The sequence below is a fragment of the Anser cygnoides genome, chromosome 1 (assembly GCF_040182565.1).
Source record: "Anser cygnoides isolate HZ-2024a breed goose chromosome 1, Taihu_goose_T2T_genome, whole genome shotgun sequence".
In the NCBI taxonomy this organism is placed as follows: domain Eukaryota; kingdom Metazoa; phylum Chordata; class Aves; order Anseriformes; family Anatidae; genus Anser; species Anser cygnoides.
This window is the reverse complement of record NC_089873.1, coordinates 31,417,526-31,438,264: the sequence shown is the minus strand read 5'-3', so window position 1 is coordinate 31,438,264 and position 20,739 is coordinate 31,417,526. Positions and strand designations below refer to the sequence as shown.

Below are 20,739 nucleotides of genomic sequence, written 5' to 3'. Positions count from 1 at the left end.
GAGAAAATAATTTAGCATTGGGTGAAGGATATATGACTTAGGAAAGCCAAGTCTGATATTTGGAAGCCGAGTTTGTTGGCTCCATAGTAACCATTTCACCTCACTGCCTATGCAGACATGCTTTGCATTTTAGTTCACTTTTACAGACTTGCTCTGTTGTTTACTTTCATTGTATTTGTGGAAGAAGTGGAGACAGAATTAGTACAAAGCTATCAGAGGCTAAGACAAGACAGGCTGAGATTCTGAACAGACTTTTTTCAAATTTTTTTCAAAAAAGTGTTTTTCAAATTCCACGTTTAAAATCAACATAATCATGAACAGACACGGATTAAGGCTAGGGCTTATCGTTTCAAATGAGGAGTTTGAAGAGTCTGCACTTTTGCAAGTGATTACTTGGTTGAAAAATTAAAATACTTATTCCAAAAACATTTACTAGAGTTTCCATAGATAAAAAGGTATGTCTTGCCGAGTCAAAAGCAAATTCAATATGTTTACAGGAGTAGCAGCAAATGTTCTCAGAGTAGAAAACAGGAGGGTTGTTTGACTACTTGTACAATCTCCCATACCGGTATCTTCAAGATTCAGATCCCAGTCAGTCCTCTGATTGCACTGGGCTCCCAGCGCTGGCATGATACTATTTGTATATTCACATAGAGAGCGTCATGGCTTGCTCAGCCAAACGTCACTGGGCTACCAAATTACAGTTCTTAATACATACATTGTGAAAAAGGAGAGAGTGTGTATTCAGATTTAACTGGACAATAAGCCAGCTCCCATAGCGTTCAGTACAAGTATACTCTCCTCAGTACAAAAGTTAACGTTTAACAAACCAGGGTAATCATGTAATCTAATATTTCAAACTTTTTTTTGTATTATGGCTTTCCTTTTGTGAGTAATCAGTCAGGGCACTACTAAGGATGACTCCCAGCAAGCACAGGAAATCTTTATGTCCCTGCACAAACTATTTTGACCCTATAAGATATTGTTACAAGCAGTAAAGAGTGCATTAGTAGAACTGTTTCCTCTCTATTGGTAGCAATGGGAGGCAGTGCCAATATTCCTAACACATCTCTAAAAGGTACGGTGTACCAGAACAATTTTGTTTAGCTTCCTTCTAATGGTGGGTCTGATTTAATTTCATGCTTGAAAGATGAGTGAGAAAACTTTTTTAAAATAAATCAGATTATCTCCTGTACAGCATACAATGACGTACAGCTAGCTCTTTATACAAATGCCTCATGCACTTTATTTAAGAAAAGCCACCCTTGCCTCACAGCCATGCTAACAGAGATGTCACTGGGCCATCTATGTACAATTTATAACGTCTTCTGTGCAATGCTGCTTCCTAACAGAGGCCTTGCTTGGTGACAGAGGTTTAATGCACTCCTCTTACACACCAAATTTTTAACTATTACAGAATGAACAGATGTCATTACTTAAGAAGAGGCAGAGATGTTCCCTTAAGTTTCCTCAAATGTCTTCTGGTCATTACTCTATAAGGCTATCAAATTTTTTTTTTCCCCAGACCCTAGAAAAACTAATGCTCAAACAACTGCTCCAGGGGCGACTGGGAAACCGATTCCACTTGAACTGGCTAATAGCAAAAGTCTTTAGAAGGTGCTCGTACAGAAAATTAAAATTAAACATATTTGCATTTATATTGTTAAATGGCACTAATATTACTCCTGTCTTTGACAATTAAAAAGAATTTAAAAGCTGTATTTGTACTTCTGCTACATCAGTTGTAAAAAAGAACACCCTACGCTGAGGGATCACATTACATAAAAGATAAAAATATCTAGTAAAGATTGAAAGTTTATTGAAAAGGTTACTGTTCTCCCATACCGTACTTACTTTTCTAAAAATTAGCAGTGCCATAGTATACTGTTTGTATACACACAAATGTCATGCTAAACGCTTCTGAGAGCTACCAGCACTATTGCCATCACTAAACATTTAGTAATGTATCTTAGGTTTTTTTCCCCCTACACTACCCATGTTTGCTCTTGACATTTCTTTAGAATGAATGGTTGGCTGCGGAAGACTAGGTGATTATCTTAAATTATTAACTCATCCCAGCTAGTCATTAATTCACAGAAAGTGACCAGCTGTTCTGAAGACATTATTGAATTAATGTTTTTATGTCAGATAAAGAAAATGTACTTGCATTGTACTGATGAAGATTTATTAGATATTGGCAGACATCATGAAAAAAATAAAATATAGTCAGATATTTCATTAAAAGCATAAGCCACGTACCACATTTAATTACACTAATTTAGCAATGTCACTAGGATAGTACGTATTTAAACTGGTTCCCAAACAATGAACAAGAGAGGATTACAGACTGCAACCCAAGAAAAAAAAAATAAGCTGTCCTGTGGTTGAATCCATACTAGCCCTAAACACATACCCCAGCTTGAGAAGCACAGGCAGTGTTCAAGATGAGTTTTGCCTTTCATATTGTAATACCCAACTGAAATTGGGCTTCCCATATATATTTTTTTTTTATTTAACAGAAATCTATGCAAGATATCTGAATCATTTAATATAATTTTATTCTTTATTTGTTGACTCAGACATTAGATTTCATTGCAATTGGAACAAAGCAGGTTGATAACTAAAGGATTTGATCTTAAAATGGACAAAACTTGAGAAAAAAGAACTAATTATTGCAGATAATTGCCATGAAGGGTTGGGATTTGGATATGAACTAGTTAGTATTTGCAGCCCCAACGAGGTAGAGAGGGGAGAAAGAACTGAAGGAAAGGTTCTGCACCCAAACAGAAAAATAACTCTTTTGAATAACAGAATCGTATCACACAGAAAACCTGTGGAGAGGGGAAAAAAAAGTACTGAGGGTCAGAAAATGAAAAGGAATGAAAGATTAATTTGTTAGAACTCATAAAAACATTAAGAATTTTTTATGAGTAATCTAAAGACAGAACAGGGAACAACTTAAAAGTGCCTATAACTCATGCTATGTTGAGTTATTTCAGCTGTTCTTTTCTTCATATGTTTTTATAGAGATAGGCACATTGCAGAGGTTGGACAGCGGTTGCAAGGGTCGCTTTCCTTCCCTGTTCTGTGGTAGTATTATGTTCATTACTAATGAAGAGATGATACCATCCTTTTTTAAATAAAGTTTTTTGCAGCTAAACAACACTTTCCTGAGTCCTGTAGGAATTCATTCTCTAAATTAAACACATGCCTGGATGATGAAATATACCATGGATTTATTGAAGGCTTGATACCAAAATTGAATCAGAATTTTTAGATGAAGAAAGTCTGGATTTATCAAGCACCTTACATACCAGACCACTGGAAAGTGATTAAAGAGACTACAGTGGAGAATAACCAGATGGGACAAGAGTCTATGTGAGTGAGGAACTCTTCGGTTGGGGACTGCTTTCTATCAGAAGTACTAGAAGGCTGGTCTGGGTCTCATCCTCTTCACCGTTTTCTCAGAAGTACGTAACTACTAATCAAGTCTGCTACTACAAAGTTAGAGGCTTTGTAAATACAAAGACTTTGGAATAAATACTGAATGACTCTGATGCCTAGGAAAACCCAAATGAGATGACACATGACAAAAGTGCTCATAAACACAAAGCTGTGATCTTCAGAACTAAGCTGGGTTCAGACCAAGAATGAGAAAGATCAGGGTAGAGCACCATATCACAATCATTTAAACCACCTACACGAGGTAGCTGTTGAAAAGGCAACTGTAATTCTACGCTCTATCTTCCTTTGAAAAAAAGGAATTTAATGACACAGCTAAAACATCATCTAGAATACAGTGTTCCAGCTGATCAAATTTGCTTCTCTGAATTTTGCTTCTAATTTAGAAATGCTAATTTTGAATCTGGTGTATCATTCCGCTTTCCACAGTATGTCTTAGGTCATGCCAAAACACACTGAATAGTCCAGTTTCAAGAAACATTACCCAAACTGCAGCAGGTGCAATGAAGGACTATTAGAATGATCAAGGGAACACAGAGCCTATTTTGCAAGACTGAGACAGCTTGGCATAGACAGACTAGCAAAATAAAAAAAGGATAAGAGTACTTTCCATATACACATCAGAAGTGTAAATACTACTAAAAGAACAGTAAATTAAACTGGAAAACAGTACTGGCACAAGGAGAACTTGTGTACACTTGCTATGAACAGAGTGAAAACCAGAATTTTTCTGGCCATTAAAAGATGAAGAAATATCCTTCTCTAAATAACCTTCTACTAGGGCAGCAACAGCAAAGACAGCTTTACATGTTTATGAACTACAGTCATCAAACGCAGTCCATATACTTGGCGACTATGACAGAGGACTGGATTTGACCCAAGGGAAACTTGTTTTCTTCTATGCTCTTATCTTTTTCCCCTCCTGAGGAAATGCCAACTGAAATAAATCTAAAGGGTTCTGCAGCCCAAAATCTAAAATATATGTGCTACTAAAACCAGCAATGCATATATATATACCCAGTAAAACAAAAATTGGAAGATAAACAATCTTTGAAGAGATCTCCAACCTGTTTGAGATTTTCAAAATTAGCACTACAGATAATCCTTGCAATGGAAGAGAAACTCAGCACAGGAAATAGGGCTTAGGGTACCCCACTCAACTAACGTAAGGGGACTTGGTATTAACCAACTTCATGCATATTTTCTATACATGTTAAAAATTATTAACATCACCGTGGTAGGACCTGCATCCATGACAATCAGAGGGCAGTCTCCCAAACTATGCTATGGAAGGCAAATTAGAGTGCATGGCAAGTGGCAAAGCATGAAGTGATTGCCTGCAATACGCATCAGACTGCCATATATCATAAACAAGCTTTCCTTAAGGGGAGAAGTTATCGTGTATGAAGAATAACACTACCTTATTAGGCTTTCCTTTGCAATGACTATCAGGAGGCTATTTCAGACGGAAATATGCCCCCCTTCAAGTCAGCATTAGATGAATATTCAGCCTGACAAAGTAAAAATTACAAGCGATAAAAGAACTGACAGCAAGTTGTCTGTATGATCTCCTAAGAAACGATGGTCAGCAGCATCAGAACTAGCGAGGAGCACCCTACATTGACTGGACAAATTTCTGAATTGACTCAGCTCTTACTATTCCATTGTACCAGTCTCCTGATTTTACAAGGTTTATGTACAGTGAATATTAGCTGGTAAACTGTGTCAGTAAAGGTATATACACTCGGGAGTCTAAACAAAAATATTTAAATATAATACAACTTCTTTGGAAGTGACTGTCTTTTCTTTAATAAGCCCTCTGAAAATTACATTTACAATAACAAAGTATCACTGAACCATGGTAGAAAAAAATTACAATGCTTCCAAGTTAAATGCCTACACGAAATACCCTCTCAATTTTGTTTCACTAAACAAATCTTCCAAAACCAAGCCACTTAGCAAGTCCCTGCAGGGAATCCTGCAGGGAGTCTGCTCTGCAGAGTAACACTGGCACAGTAAACAGCATTTTCATGAAGGCTGGTAAACCGCATCATCAGCATCCACCCTAAGAACTGATAACCAACCCTACAGAATCTGTAAGAGAAAAAGAATTGCATGTATCCATGTAGCTAACGCATTCCAGTAAATTCCTCTTCCTTAACCAGTAGGAGATATTACCTCAAAGGCTGTAGGAAAACGTGTATGGCAACAAGTAGACAGAGAAACAAAGAAATACTTGTTTCTATCATTGTGAGAACAAGATACACCTATTAAACCACAGTCTGTATAAGCTCTGGTGCATACTGATCACCGTGGCATATCCTAAGAATGAAAAGAACTCCAATGTGACCTATATTCTACGTCTTCTTAGAGCCTGGGAAGCACCCTTGAATCTAATTTTAAAAGCTACCATGTAAAACCAATTAGGGCAGGATCCACTAAATAAATCACTTTTGAAGCCTCTCCCGTAACAAGCTACAAAGATGAAATGGCTTGGCAGATTTACCATCTCATAAAAGGAGGGGAAAAGATGAAAAAATACAGCTTCTTGTTTTTCAGACAAGGTGAAACTTGAAATTTTAGTTACATGTTATTGTATTGTGTGCGTGTATATATGTATTTATTTATTTGTAGGTCATATTCTCACCATACGTACTGTTACCCTTACACTAAAGCTCCACTAACAGACTAGCTGCCAATTTTTTAACCACTTCAGTATTTGATTTGCTCCAAGGTCAGAAAACATGGTTATTTGAACACTACTGTAAGTCAACACCAGCATTTCATTAAATGGAATTGTATTGCAGCAATGAAATCATGGGAAAGCACCAAGAAAAAGTCGTTTGTGTTAAACTGAGTATATTTTATTTTTAGAAAAATACATGGCTTTGTTAAATTCCTCTCCCTCCTCCTCATTGCCCTTTTAATTAATCCTGCGGTGCAAATTTAGTTTTTGCTGTAAAACCGAGTAAATGAAGTGTGCATAATGATTTTGTTAAATCTTAAAACTGCTCTATTAATTAATTGGCAATTTGCTCAGCATACCACACTGTCTACTGAAGTGACATTATTGAACAGCTAAAAAGGAAATGCTTTTTACACTACAGAAGAAAAGAGGAATCTAAGAAATATCATCCCTCTGTGAGAAGTAGGGAAAAAAATGACTGGTTTTAATGGGACTGGGGAGAGGTTAAGACTCCCTCAATACTTCCTAAGTAGATTTTAATATAAAAAAGCTGACATGTGGCAATACAGTTTCAATACTGTGACATCATGACTTGGTCTCTCTTGACTTGCACGGTTTCTGGAGAAGCATGTTACAGGGATTAAATCCCTTTGAATACTAATGTGTTCCTCTTTTGAACCACAAAGAATATTAATCCTCCTCCCCTCATCTACCAACAGCTGCACTGTTTTTCCTTCTTGACAGGGTGGAACAAGATAGCATGGCACGATTGACCTGAATGTAAATATTGCTATTTGTTTTCTGAACTGCTTAATTTTGTGGAAATTTGACTAACCTGCCATCAGGTTATCAGCAGGACGAACAAGAAGAGAAGGTTTAGGCACCTAGAAATGTATTTCTTAGCAATTAGATCCAAACAATTATAGAAATAATTAGCTTATTAATAAATTAATGCAGTACAATTCTCTCAAACATTGAGAGTGGCTAACACAGGAAGTCAGACTGGAATGTTCCCAGAGAAAGGCCATGCATGTGCGTACACAAATACGCATGCATGTATAAATATATATAGGTATGGAAATGTCAGTGTTAAAGTGAACAGCCACAGTTCAGCCCAGGCATGATTCCAGCATATATGGCTGGTTATTCATTCTTAAGGATTTTATGCATCTCAACCCTACACAATTCTTAGGCATCTTCTTCGTGCAGTTTCAGGAAGGACACCAATTTCAACAAAGGCTAGGTAACAAAAGAGATTATGCAGACTGACCATAAAAAAATCCACTAAGTTCCCATTATCAAAATAAGTATTTTCATACATTTGAAGAGTCCTAAGTCAGGTCAACTGCCACAGTGCCTTTCATTCAGATATAAACGTACGACTGAGTGATAAATTAATACAAAGCCTGGCTTCCAAATAAAATCCTTTAGAGTCCCAAACTTCAAAATAAGAAACAAATCCCATCATATTTACCATTTTGAGTTTTCACAGACATTTACCAGTACTTCTACCTTTCTCTATTCTTTGAAAGATGTAGGAATATCAACATTGCAGAAGTAGATTATATATAGGTTAATAAGGAACTACCATAGTTTATGTTCAGAAGAGATTACATTGATGACTTAATACAAGTTTCCAATCCATTAAAAAATCCACCAAAGTACCATCACCTTTCTGATACCATAGTACAGCATTGAATCCTCTGGCATACAATTAATGCGCACTATGCTGATGCACTTTACAAAAGTCATGGTACCATTGAGAATGCCTAACAATGGTATGCTTCCTTTATTTCTGTAGTTCAAAAAAAGTATTTCCACATAAACTATAGAATTTAGCATCATACACAGTCTAGCCAAAGAACTTAACATGACTATAACAATGCACTTTTGCAATAATGATGCATAACAAAAATCTAATAGTTATATGAACTACAACCCAGGATTGAGTTATCAACATACTTTAAAAATTCTAAACCTGAAATATTACTAACAAAGCCACTTTGGCTAAATACTGCCTGTATTGGCTAAATACTGACTGTATTTAGGACTCCATTAAAATATATTTATGCATACATACTGTTTTCAATTCATCTTGTGTACTTATTAGAGATAAAACCCTTGGTTACCTTACATTTTCTACTGAGGTACCATTACATCCAAGCACGTAAGTGTAACAGTCTGCTAAAGGCATGGAAGCTCTTCCCCAAGGGCTAAAACGAGGTAATTCAAGGTAGCTTGATTGTGCACTGGTGGAATTGAAATCTGAGATACAAATCAGCACACGAACTGTTATGTTATGTATCATTTGTAATATAGCACCTTGCTAGCCTGTCCCCCATTAAAAAACAAGCACATCCCATGTGCTAAGAAAAATGCAATCTGAGGAAACAAAGCCAGGAAGGCATGGAAGTTGACATCCTTTGGACTCTACAAGAATACAAAAGCATTAAAATTTCATGCTTGGGTGGAAGACAGATCTCTCAGATGATACTAGATAGAAAATTTAGCATATAGTTGTACTACAGTAAGTGGTTTTAATACTGAAAACATACTCAGTTCTCTATAGCTTACAAAGGTCAGCACCTCAAGAAGAATACAAAACCTATAGCCTTGGGAACTCATAGGTGTGAATTCTGTAGAATTAATCTAACCACATCCTAAGCCCTTGTTCTCTAGCAATTAAAATACATCAAGTAGCATTTTAACAAAAGAACATCGAGTTTGTGAAACAGTGTTGGTAAGACGATATGGAATGGCTTGGCCAAAGAATCTCGAGTAAGAAAAAGTGAACTAGATGTCATTCTACCTCTGTGTATCTAAGAATACTGTACCTGACCTCTACTAACATTAATCATAACTTCATGTTCTCTGGTCTAGTAAATTGGACATAAAGTGAATACAGATGGTATCAAATATCCACTTTACTGCATTTCACACAAGTCTGGCAATTCAAAAACAGTATTAAAACAAGTAATTGTCTAAGCACTCTGTAAAAATTAAACATACTATTTAGCTATTCTTCATATAGAAGCACACACAAACTTTGATGTGCTCTCAATTCAAGGGAAGAGGGAGCGAAAGGGTGAGAAGAGGAAGAAAAGTGCCTCACATAGCTTAACCCTGACCCATTCCAGCAGTTAAGGAGCAGCTTGGAACAACTCCAAAGACTCCCTTTCTAGCAGCTCCCTTTCTAGTTCTGCTTGGACAGATGGAAGATAACTATGTTTCGGGGTTTCAAACAGAATATCTGTGTGAGACTCCCTGTTTAGCTTTACAAAAATAAAACACCACTTATTTGCTTATTTCAGGCCGTATTTGATTAAAATGCTTTGGGGATAACCAGATGTAGCATAAACAAGGGGGGAAAAAAAGAAAGAAAAGGGCTCTAAACAGAGTGGAAAAGGAGAATATGCAGAAAATGGAAGTGCTCTCAATCTGGTTGATGCAGTAGAACTATCCTGCCCTCCATGCAAACCCTTGTCCCACAAGCTGTATAGACTTTTTACAGAGCTGGATGTAATTATCCCACCTCCTTCCAGAGGTTCATTCAACATATAGCTTAACTTTTGAAGTTACTGTTTTCAAACAGTGTTTAATGAGTATTTAATGTTTTTGGAATGCACACACGAAATTGCCAACATATGAACAGTTTCCATTAATTAACATTTAAAACTAGATAAATTCATCGAATCTGAACAAGTTAAGGAAATTACATTACATAGTAAAAAGATGTGTTATATGAAAAGAAACTTATTAAGGCCTACAATAAGCTTTGTTATCCTTTCCAAAAGCCTCAGCAACTGCAACAATGTATGTAACAAAAAAGTTGAGCACTGAAAAAAAATACATATATATATAAATGACATGTTGGATACCCTCAAACCTTAGTATGATATATGACTATTAAATATATGCCTCATGCTGCTTATGAGTCTAAAAGCCACGTCCTGCACCTTCCTCAAGTATTTTTACCCTCTGATATGGTGATTTAGCTCTCCTACTTTATCAGTCTAGGCAGAAAATACGCAGACTTGTTTTCACTTTCTTAAGAGGGCAGTTGCAGACAAGTTTCAGAGAACTGTTCTCCCAAGCGTGCTGATTTTTTCAGGTTAAATTCTACCTGGTTTGCTTTTGTATCAGCGCTTCTGTTTATTGACTGTTAATATAATGAAATTTTTATTTACATTCCTTATTTATCTGCTAAACTTTGGTACTACTTATGCACCTTATTATGTTAATGAGATTGCAAAGCCTTTTAATGAACACCATGAGAAATTGTGGACGTGATACAGGTACACTTGTTACTGAAAATATGCTAGTACTGCTTTCCATTAGTTAATGCTAATGCCATCATATTAATTAGCATGATAGGAATGTAATAGATGTTTTCTTTAGATTTAAGTGACAGAATCCTACGCTGTCTTTGTTCAAGGTCTGGGGTTCAGTCATCTATCACAGTTCTTTCTGCCACAGACCTGAAATACATCTTTTCTCAAATAAACACTAATATTTGTAAATAAGTTAAGTATTGTAAAAACAATTCCTTTAAACTCAGAGTTATGGAACAATCAAGGGGCACTGGAGGGCAAGAACAGAAAGGTTAAAAAAATCTAGTAAGTAAAGTTCATTTGCCTCGCTCTTCACCACTCAGGGTCACCAACAAGAGCTATAATAAAGTAAGAAATCATTCACTGTTGACAGGAGACATTGCTTTATCCTCTAGGGAATTTCTTTTGCAGTTGTCTTATGATTTTAATCCAACTGCCAGAGCATCTCCTACTTTTTGCTGTTAAGCTCAGAACCAGTGTAGAGCTTCATAAACTATCAGTACAGGGAATTAAAAGTAGCCCATAAACAGAAGTTATTCACTAATAAAAGGAACACTGAAACACACAACTTGAATTTTTCACACCTTACGGTATCGTTAGATAGTAAGCCATACCATCTGTTTAGTGAAATAATGCTCAATGAAATACCAGTTGTAAGCAGGAAGTCAGAGGCAATTTACAACCCGTATAAAGTTTCCTTCCAGGCAGAGAAGAAAGGAACAGCAGAAGAACTTAAGTTTGCATTAATACCACAAAGATTTTTAAGCCAATACCCTTCCACTTCTATAAGGGCTATACAAATCAAAAGTTTCCTTTCTTACTCCTAAACTGCCCTAGATTTTCTTTCTGCTATGAAGGTATTTGCTTAGTTTTGATTCAGAAATTCAGACAACTTTCTTTTCCAGAAATAATGTTGGAAAATATTTACTAAAGGATGAGATTTCAACTTACCTGATGAAGATCATTGCCCAAGACATATTCCTGGAAGTAACCTGGTGCAGCAGATGACGCTCTGATGGCCTGCCAGAGTTTATATTGACAGCCTCCAATATAATGAGACTTAACCCCAGGAAAGTGATTGTAGTTTCTAAAAACAAATGCTTTGAGTGGTGTTCCTCTGTTTACAATGGTGCTTACTGCAGCTACCTAAGGAGTTAGAAGGAGCAAAACTGAATTATATTAGATAATAGTACGATAATGACAATTTCACAAACTATGAAATTCAATCTATAAATTTAATGAGTCTCTGGAATCCTTTGTACATATTTTATTAACTTTTGTTTATAACACTTATATAAATTTTAAGAACTTAAAGAAACAAAACAATACAACCTCCCTAAAGAGAAAGCTTTTTTAAATCTAACATTGTTTCCACTATTTTGTTTCCACCAAAAAATTTCCACCACTATTTTGTTTCCATCTATCCACTGATATTCAAACAAAAGCTAGTGTCATATATGCCATTAAAAAAGTTTCACCTTCACAAATAGCAGTTAATGCTAACGCTACAAAACAAAGCCAATTCTCCTTATGTGTGCTAGATACACATAAAAACCAATACCTGCATATTTATTTTGTTGAATTATTATTTCAAACTCCAAGTAATTCAAAGTGCTCTAAAAGAACAATCCTAATGAAAGTGAAAAGTGCACTAGAAGTAGGTCTGCACAATTCTCACACAGTAACAAGCAAACAGTAACTTACATATGAAATACATATGTAAGAAACATCAATCAATTTCTTTCTCCTAGGAAACAATTACTTAACATTGCAACCTCTGTTAAAGGATTGCAGGAAAAATCTCTTTCAAAGGGGGAAAAAAAACTTTGGAAGACTTTCTTTCAAGGTTTTTTTGTAAGGACATGGAAACATCATTAAGCCACATACATAAGTTTAAGTGAAAGGCCACAACTGTATTTCCATAAAATGCATGACTGCAAAATTCAGCACATTTTACAGATCTAAATGCATGAGGTGGGAGTACCTATAATTATGGGTGAGCATTAGAATTTGCAAGACCTTTTTGTGATGATGCACCAGACTGCCTGGCCCTGTTTAGAACAATACTCTATAGCAGACAAGTGGGTGTTCAATTCTATTTTGTGTACTGTTCTACAGAGTATTTTTTTTGTGTGTGAAACATTACTCAACAGCAGTAGCAGCTGATGCTGTGATATTGCTGTATTCATTTCCATTCTTCAGCTACATAAGTAGATCATTTAATACACAGCAAGTTCACCTTCATAAAAAGGAAAAACGAAAGTATAACTTCTAGATGAAAATGAGAAGGAAAATGTGTGCATGATTTATATTATATCATTTGATGGAGAAAAAAGTTTCCTGTTTTGTCAAAAGAAAAGCCTGGTTCTCATCACTACAGAAAAGAACACTGATAAGTTTTCTATTAAATTTTCCAAACTGATGCTTGATTATTATCATTTTTTTTTAATACCCATATAGCCCGCTTCTTGAAGCGAAAGCGCAACTTGTAAAATGCCGGGCACCTTTTGGAAAAATCCATCTCTTCATGAATTTAACAGCAGCACAGAGCACACAACTGCACATTTTGATTTTACTGGCCCCGTAAAGAGTGCCAGCACTACAAAGTGATTACTGTGAATAACTAGTTTCAACTCTATTTATATTCACTTTTTATTACTGAAGAACATGGAAGGAAGCCAAAGATCCCAGTTCAAAGATAACTTTCAAGTCAACATAGAATAGCTTCTCCCTCAGAAAGTAACATACCACTCCAGCCTTTTCATGTCCTTGTTTTAGGCATGGAGTAGGAACACAATCAGTCAAGCACATGTTTCTATGTTTAGAAAAATGTGAATGTCTTCCATTTAACAGTAAAGCATTGAATATACTGCTATGACACCAAAACACCTGTTAATTACAGATTGTTCTGAAATATGTGCTATTATATTTCCCTTCTTTCTTCACACCCTATCCTTCACCAAAAATACCCGTGCTTTCTCATCTTTCACTCTTGTGCTGCTGCTGAATATAACACCCCTCCAACTAAATGGTGCCCTTTAGATGATACGGAAAGGGTACAGAACTCAAGCCCTACAAATGTGAATGGAGAAAACCTGGTAATCCAGATAAACTGAAAAGAGACTCCTTCCTGTTACTACACACAGACACCGCATTTGACATGATCTCCAGATCTCCATCTGATCTCCAGATACTAGAATTTTCTTGTATCCAAAAACAAATTTTGCACAACTTCAAGAGGCTAACCTAAGTATCTCTCTGCTTACAAACCTGAAACATACTCTATCTTACAGTGTTAACTAAAACCATGAGAAATTGCTAAAGAAATTTAAGTATCTAATTAATTTTTATTCTTTATAAGCATGGGTTATCTTATACAGATGCTTGCAGAGCTTATCGATACTCTTGCTGTTTATCCAATATTCTTCTAGTGATAATACTCTTACTTGAACTCTTAACAAGTACTTGTGGAGCATACAGTTCGCATTGACCTCAGAACACTGTACTTACCTTTGGACATTTGGAATTTCTTGCAGTTTCAATCAAAAGATTTGAGCCCATTTTTTCTCTACAAATAAATGTAAATAATGGAAAGCGCTCCATCAGTTTAGCATGAACAAAAGACATACATTTTTATAAACCCCAACTTTTATAAGAATTTTGTATTTAGAAAAAACAATGCTTGGATTTCACTTTACTAATCAGAATTCCGCAATTAACTTCAAGAGTTAGTGAAGTTAATTTCAGTTAACCAGTACTTCATAACTACTAGGCTGTTGGAAGTAAGTCTGAAGAGTGACTGAAGTCTTGATTCAGTTACTCACTTTTTGCTACATACTGAAACAAAAAATCAGCAGGATTACTCAACTACTTTATGAGAGGAAAGCAAAGTACTTCACAGCATTAAAGAATCCAAAAATCAATAACCTCATTAGGTAGTTTTACAAGAATGAAAGTAACTCTCCTGAATCGTTTTACATTCTGCAAATAAAAACTAAGAAAAGCTAAAACTAAGAAAAGAAATGATTTAGAAGAAAGTTGTAATCTAATTCTCCATAATAATAACTCAATATACATTTCCCATTCATTTTTCAGGTGGAATTTTTTCATATTCAGTTTTCAAATCACTAACTAGAAGGTAGCCCTCCTGCATAATGCAGGACACTGGAGGATATCGGCATACTAGTTAATAATCTCATAGCAGCATCTATTTCAACTTCCATTTGCTTAGAGTCAAGATATAAAAGCCTATTGAGTGGGTGCTCATCCATAACAATTCCAAGGAGGCTTTCATTTAAGTCAGCAAGTTTTTTCTCCAGTATTAGATTTTAGTTAACTTTTCAAAAAAAAACTCCTAGCTGCTCACTAAATTTCTCCAGTTTTCCCTCAAGATAGTATGAAAGGAAAAAAAAAGTGTATGATGTGAACAGACAAAAGAAGACAGAAAAACTGCAACTATACATCAAGTTCTTCTTGTAAATGCAATTCAATACAACATTACACAGAGTGATGTTAAGATTATACAGTAAGTATAATTTTCTTCACAAAGTAATAAAAATATCTGATTAAAACCATTCTTCAAATTGTAACACAAGGAGTCAATAAGAAACGTTAAAATAAGTTAAAATAATATCTAAGACAATCGATTCCCTGTAACACTGAATAAGAAGTTAAACAAAATTAGTTGTAATTTTCAGAAATGAAGTTTATGCTATACCCCATGAATGAATTCAATATTAGCCTTAGCCTAATGCAACACTAGCTGAATTATTTTCAGCAAGAACACTTCTCCTGGAAGTAATCCCATCAAATGCTAAATGTATGCTGCATATCTGAATATTGGAAATTTATACTCTATTTCAAGCAATGCTGACAAACCTAACTACCATTTACCATGGGAAAAAATACCCTCAGCATAGCTAAGATTTGAATTTAAAACAAAATACAAAATAGTTTTCCCATGCAATTACTTAAAGTTAGATCTGAGCTTCTTATTTCCATAAAGAGATGCTATATGTCCTTTCAATTTCTTTCTTAGTTCTAGGCTGTGAGGAAACCTGCATGAAATCCTACTGTTTCAATGAAGTGTTGTGTAGGTATAGCATCTCCCTTCAACACTGCAGAATTGGGTCAAAAAAGAGTAATTTGTTAATCACTGAATTTTATTTTTAATCTATGAATAATATAATTGCCTTGCTTTTGTCCACTGTCCATGAATAGAATACTTTACCTCCTTCGTGTTATATGCAGCTACAAAGAATAATAGCATTTTAATTAAAGGCCCACAAAATACTTCCACACGAGGTAATCCTGGTCTTTGTAAAAGACTGTCTTTCAGTTGGGCAGGGGAAGAAAAGAGGTATTTATTTGCCTTGCCTCTTTTCTGGGAAAAAGAGGAACTTGAGATATCTCAGAAGAAAAAAGACATGATATTGGTATCGTTAACATTTAACTTTCCTAAAAAATTGTAAACTCACAAAGGTAAAGTGCTTGGAAGCCTATCTTCACTTCAACAAAGCAGCAAGACGTTTAAACCTCAGGCAGCACAGGTCCAGAAGAGAGGCTTTCAATCCCATAAAATGCATTAACCACATTTCCAAAGAAACTTATTATTTATCCAAAGAAGCTTTTTATCATTTTACATTTTGCTCTCAGAGTAAATTGTTTCTATTCTTTCAGAATCAGTGTCAGCTAAAAATTATAAACAACTGGACCATTGTCATAGCTTTGGCTGGGATGGAGTTAATTTTCTTTGTAGAGGCTCACACAACACTGCTTTGGATTTTTGATGAAAACAGTGGTGATAACACACCAATGTTTTTAATTGTTGCAGAGCAGGGCTTATACAGAGCCAAGGACTTTGCAACTTCTTCTGCTGCACTGCCAGTGAGGAGGCTGGGGGTGCACAAGGGACAGAACCAGGACAGCTGACCCAAACTGGCTAAAGGAACGTCCCATACGATGTGGCACCATGCTCAGCAATAAAAGCTGGAGTAAATAAGGAGGAAGACGAGGACATTCAGAGTGATGGTGTTTGTCTTTCCAAGAAACCATTACGTCTGATGAGCCCTGCTTTCCTGGAAGTGGCTGAACACCTGCCTGCTGATGGGAAGCAGCAAATAAATTCCTTCTTTTGCTTCACTCTCTTGTGCAGCTTTTGCTTTACCTAGGAAACTGTTTTTACCTCAACCCATGACTTCTTGCACTTTTACCTTTCTGAACCTCTCCCCCATCATTCCTGGGGAGACTGAACAAGTGGCTGTGTGGTGCTGAGCTGCCTGCCAGGGTTAAACCACAACAACTATCAACATGAATACCAATGAATAAAAGTCATAGAATTTGTAATAAACATTAGCTAATTTCTTCCAGTGATTCTTTCCCCCATATATCCATTAACACACCTGTATACATATCTCTGAACAAGTATCTTTTCATTGCTAACTCTAACAAATTGGATATTTTTCATTGCAATCCTTACAGCTCTTTTCACAGGAAGGGGAAGTGGGCCAAAAACCTCAATAGAGCAGCTAAAATTAAAAATCCCTACTACAGCATATTATTTCATTTCTTGCTATGTCTCCTTAAAAAATAAAAAGGCACAGCAGGTGGCTAGTAAAATCTGTAGCAGATCTGTAATGAGTCAGATCAAGCAGAGTTGGCAAACAGACAGGAATATAATCAGAAATCAGTGCACTAAAGCTTACTTTATTCCCCAGAAACAGAAACCATTACATTAAAGGCTTTAAATGTTTTGGTAAATACGAAAACAGATATTTCAAAAGAATGAGAACACAAACTAATCCTTTTTCTTTGTTTTAAGAATTTGCTTACCATGGAAACAATAACAAAAATGAAGGCTCTCAGACTTGCATTAAAAAATCAGGTCAAAAATAATTTATTTTTACTTACTTGAGCATTTTTTCCCAGATATCGCTGTCATAAAAGGCATGGCTCCAACCCATTTTGACTGTTCCAACAATTACATTCTGCTTAAAAACGTCTGATCCTAACTTGCGATACAGTTCTTCACAATCATCCAGAGGAATATGGAACAACCCCAACATAAAAGCTAATATAGCTCCTGAAAAGAAATATTTTGAAATGTTAAATATAACATGGAGTAAGATTACAATGACAGATTACCATTAACACAGTTCATAGGTTAGCAGAATATCTATCTTGAAAAGGGAAGATCAATTGACATTTATATCACTAAATTACTGTTCAAATATCATAAACTGTGCTTTAGAAGGACATATAGGAGACAGGAAGCATCTACTTTCATAAAGAGAATTTTGGGAAGTTGATAAATAGCATTTTGTTTTGCAGATTTCATCCTTGCAAAAACACACATGGCTGATAGCAAATTAATTCCACTGCTTTATTTGGAAAGAAACGAGTAAGAATAATCTATGCTGTAGTATTTAAAATATTTGGAGCACTGCTTGCTATCTTGCAAACTCCTTGATTGACTGAAGAAAAATTCTAGGAAAATTCTGTAAGACAACAGGAATTTTGACTGTTCTCAAATACATTTGGTGGCAGCCATTTACAATCACTCACTCAGAGAGGCCTTGCAGAGGGATCTAGATAGATAGGAGCATTGGACAATCATCAACAGCATGAAGTTCAACAAAGGAAAATGCTGGGTTCTGCACCTGGGACAGAGCAATGCCAGGCACAGGCTGGGAGACGAGCAGCTGGTGAGCAGATCAGCAGAAAGGGATCTGGGGGTGCTGGTCGACAGCACGCTCAACATGAGCCAGCAGTGTGTCCTAGCTGCCAAGTGGGTAAATCGCGTTTTAGGATGCTTTAAACACAGCACAGCCACCCAGTCCATGAGGTGATTCTCCCTTAAAAGTAGCATTAACATGGCCCCACCCTGAAGATTGCATGCAGTTCTGGTCTCCACAATATAAAAAGTATGTTAAGGGTCTTGAAAGTACCCAGAGGAGAGCACCAAAGCTGGTAAAAGGGCTGCAAGGCATGGCCTGTGAGGAGAGGCTGAAAACACTTGGGTTGTCTACTCTAGAGGCTCAGAGGCAACCTCGTTGCCCAACAACTTCCTGAGGAGAGGAAGTGCAGAGGCAGGTGTTGCTCTTTTTGCCCCCATAACCAACAATGGGATGTGCAGGAATAGCACAAAGCTGCGCCAGAGGAGGTTCAGACTAGGTATTAGGAAAAATTTCTTACCATGAAGGTGGTCAAACACTGGAATGGGCTTCCTAGAGAGGTGGTTGCTGCCCTATGCCTGTCAGTGTTCGAGACATTTAGAGAATGCCCTCAATACTAGGCTTTAACTTTCGGTTAGCTCTGAAGTTTTCAGGCAGTAGGACTGGATCTCTGAAGGTCCCTTCCAAAAGAACTTTTCTATTCATACATACTGCCATCTAGTGTGTGCCTAAAAACGGCATGACCTACCCTTGTAGGAACAAAACAGTTTCCGAAAAGGAAGACTGCAGAATACCATTAAAAAGACTTTTGAAATTTACAATCAATACACTGCTAAAATTCTTAGGTATGTTAAACTGAAAGGGGTGTATACAACCTCTGAATCTAATTGTGCAACGCTGAGATATAACTGAAGCATCAAGAATAAACAGGACTAAGGTCTTTCAAATTTGGAAATGAATGCAATACATTTGAGTAGAGTTAATTTCAAAAGGAATAAGTTCTTGAAATGAATTAAGAATAAAACACACATGCAGAAAGAACTACACAAAGCCATAGATGGCTTTAAAGGACGCACAACTTCCAAGCTTCTGCCCTTCTCACAGACCCCATCTCATGATAGCAGCGTTAATGTATTGACAGTCTCAATTTATTAAAGCATAGCACACATCCTTATTTTAACCTGGGGCTACTTGTCACATTAAAGTTGTGTCAAAAGAAACTTACTCGACTGCAGTATCACAATATTCAACTCAGACCAAACATGTATCAGCAAAGAAAGTTTTCCTAAATCACGCAAATCCTCTGCTACTTTATTTTCTTCTTTAATCTCCAGCACCAATTCTACAATATTATGTATTTACTATTTTCATGAATAGTTTCAAACTGAAGGGCAAATTTCATGCCAAATACCTCACCACCACCAGAGAAACAGCACCAAAACCCTCACTCTGCATCAGTACACAAGTGGCAGTAGGTATTATCAGAGTCAAGTTGCATGATAAAGGGCTTTGCCGAAACCTGCTGCATGGTAACAAGACACTCACAGGAGAGTAAGCTTAAAATCAAAGATAGAGTCCAGGCCCTATCTGATGGCCTAGTGAAAGAGCAGCTCGCACTCTCAGTCTTGACTGCCAACACTTCAGGGGAGAAAAAACAAAACAAAAAAAAAATGGGAGGCTAAGGAGCATATCTTGAAGGATGTGGGTAACAGGTCACTAATAAGACACAAGATAGATAAGAATATAACCTGAAAGAAGAAGTATTTCTTCCTTATTCAGCACTAGTAAGAGTTCAACTGAAATGCTATATGTTGACATGCATGATGTTCAAAAAAAAGTGGACAAACTGAAAAAAATCCACAAAAAAACAACCACGCATCAAGGAAATCTGTCAACAAGGAAAGCCTGAATAAACTGGGTATAGCAAAACCCTTCATATGCATAAGTGGCTAATGCAAAGAGAAAGAAAAACAATGTCCCTGGGGAGTCGAGACAAGAGGAAACATTTGAACTGCAACAGTAGATTGACATTACATTTGGAAGTTTTGTGTCTAAAGACAGCAGAGCACAAGTTTTCTGAAGACATCTGTTGTGATTCAAAATCTGACAACTGTCGGCAGTGAAACATACTTAGTTGATCCATCCCTTGGGAAATGAGATAGCCTCAGGTCAATGTCAGCTCTATAATACCATGACTTGACTTATTTATGAGTTTTCCTGAAACTAGATTTCTGTCAGAAAGGTGTTCAAAAAGCATTTCAAAACTGGAAAGAAAATATGAGGAAAAAAAAGAGACTTTAATACAGAGAGATGCCAACTTTGTTCCAGGACGCTCCTAACCTGCAAATCACCAAAGGCTGGGAGAATGCATAGGGGAACCAGCCCCATGTTGTTCTTGTGAATTCTATATTGCACAGGCTTTACATTAACTTTTCCTCCATAAAACAACATTCAGTGGCTATCACTGTTTCATGGGCTTGCGGATTTTCTGGTGCTTCCATACCCAGGGTATTGTGCTCAGCAGTAGGTAAGTGAGCTAAATATGCAGGGCTCGTTACAGCATCATTACAGCGATCTTCCTGTGTGG

The 20,739-nt window shown here is 36.4% G+C and overlaps 1 protein-coding gene across 6 annotated transcripts in view; it reads right to left on the bottom strand.

Annotated features, from left to right (window-relative positions):
- The window catches only part of PNPLA8 (patatin like phospholipase domain containing 8), a 37,003-nt gene that overhangs the window by 8,172 nt on the left and 8,092 nt on the right, over nt 1-20,739 (bottom strand). For all 6 annotated transcript variants that reach the window (XM_066991935.1, XM_048065924.2, XM_048065920.2 and 3 more), the window contains exons 7-9: nt 17,389-17,560; nt 13,990-14,047; nt 11,431-11,625 (exon numbers count right to left, since the gene is read on the bottom strand). In XM_066991935.1, coding sequence (XP_066848036.1) covers nt 11,431-11,625; nt 13,990-14,047; nt 17,389-17,560 — 425 coding nt within the window. The remainder of the gene's footprint in view (nt 1-11,430; nt 11,626-13,989; nt 14,048-17,388; nt 17,561-20,739) is intronic.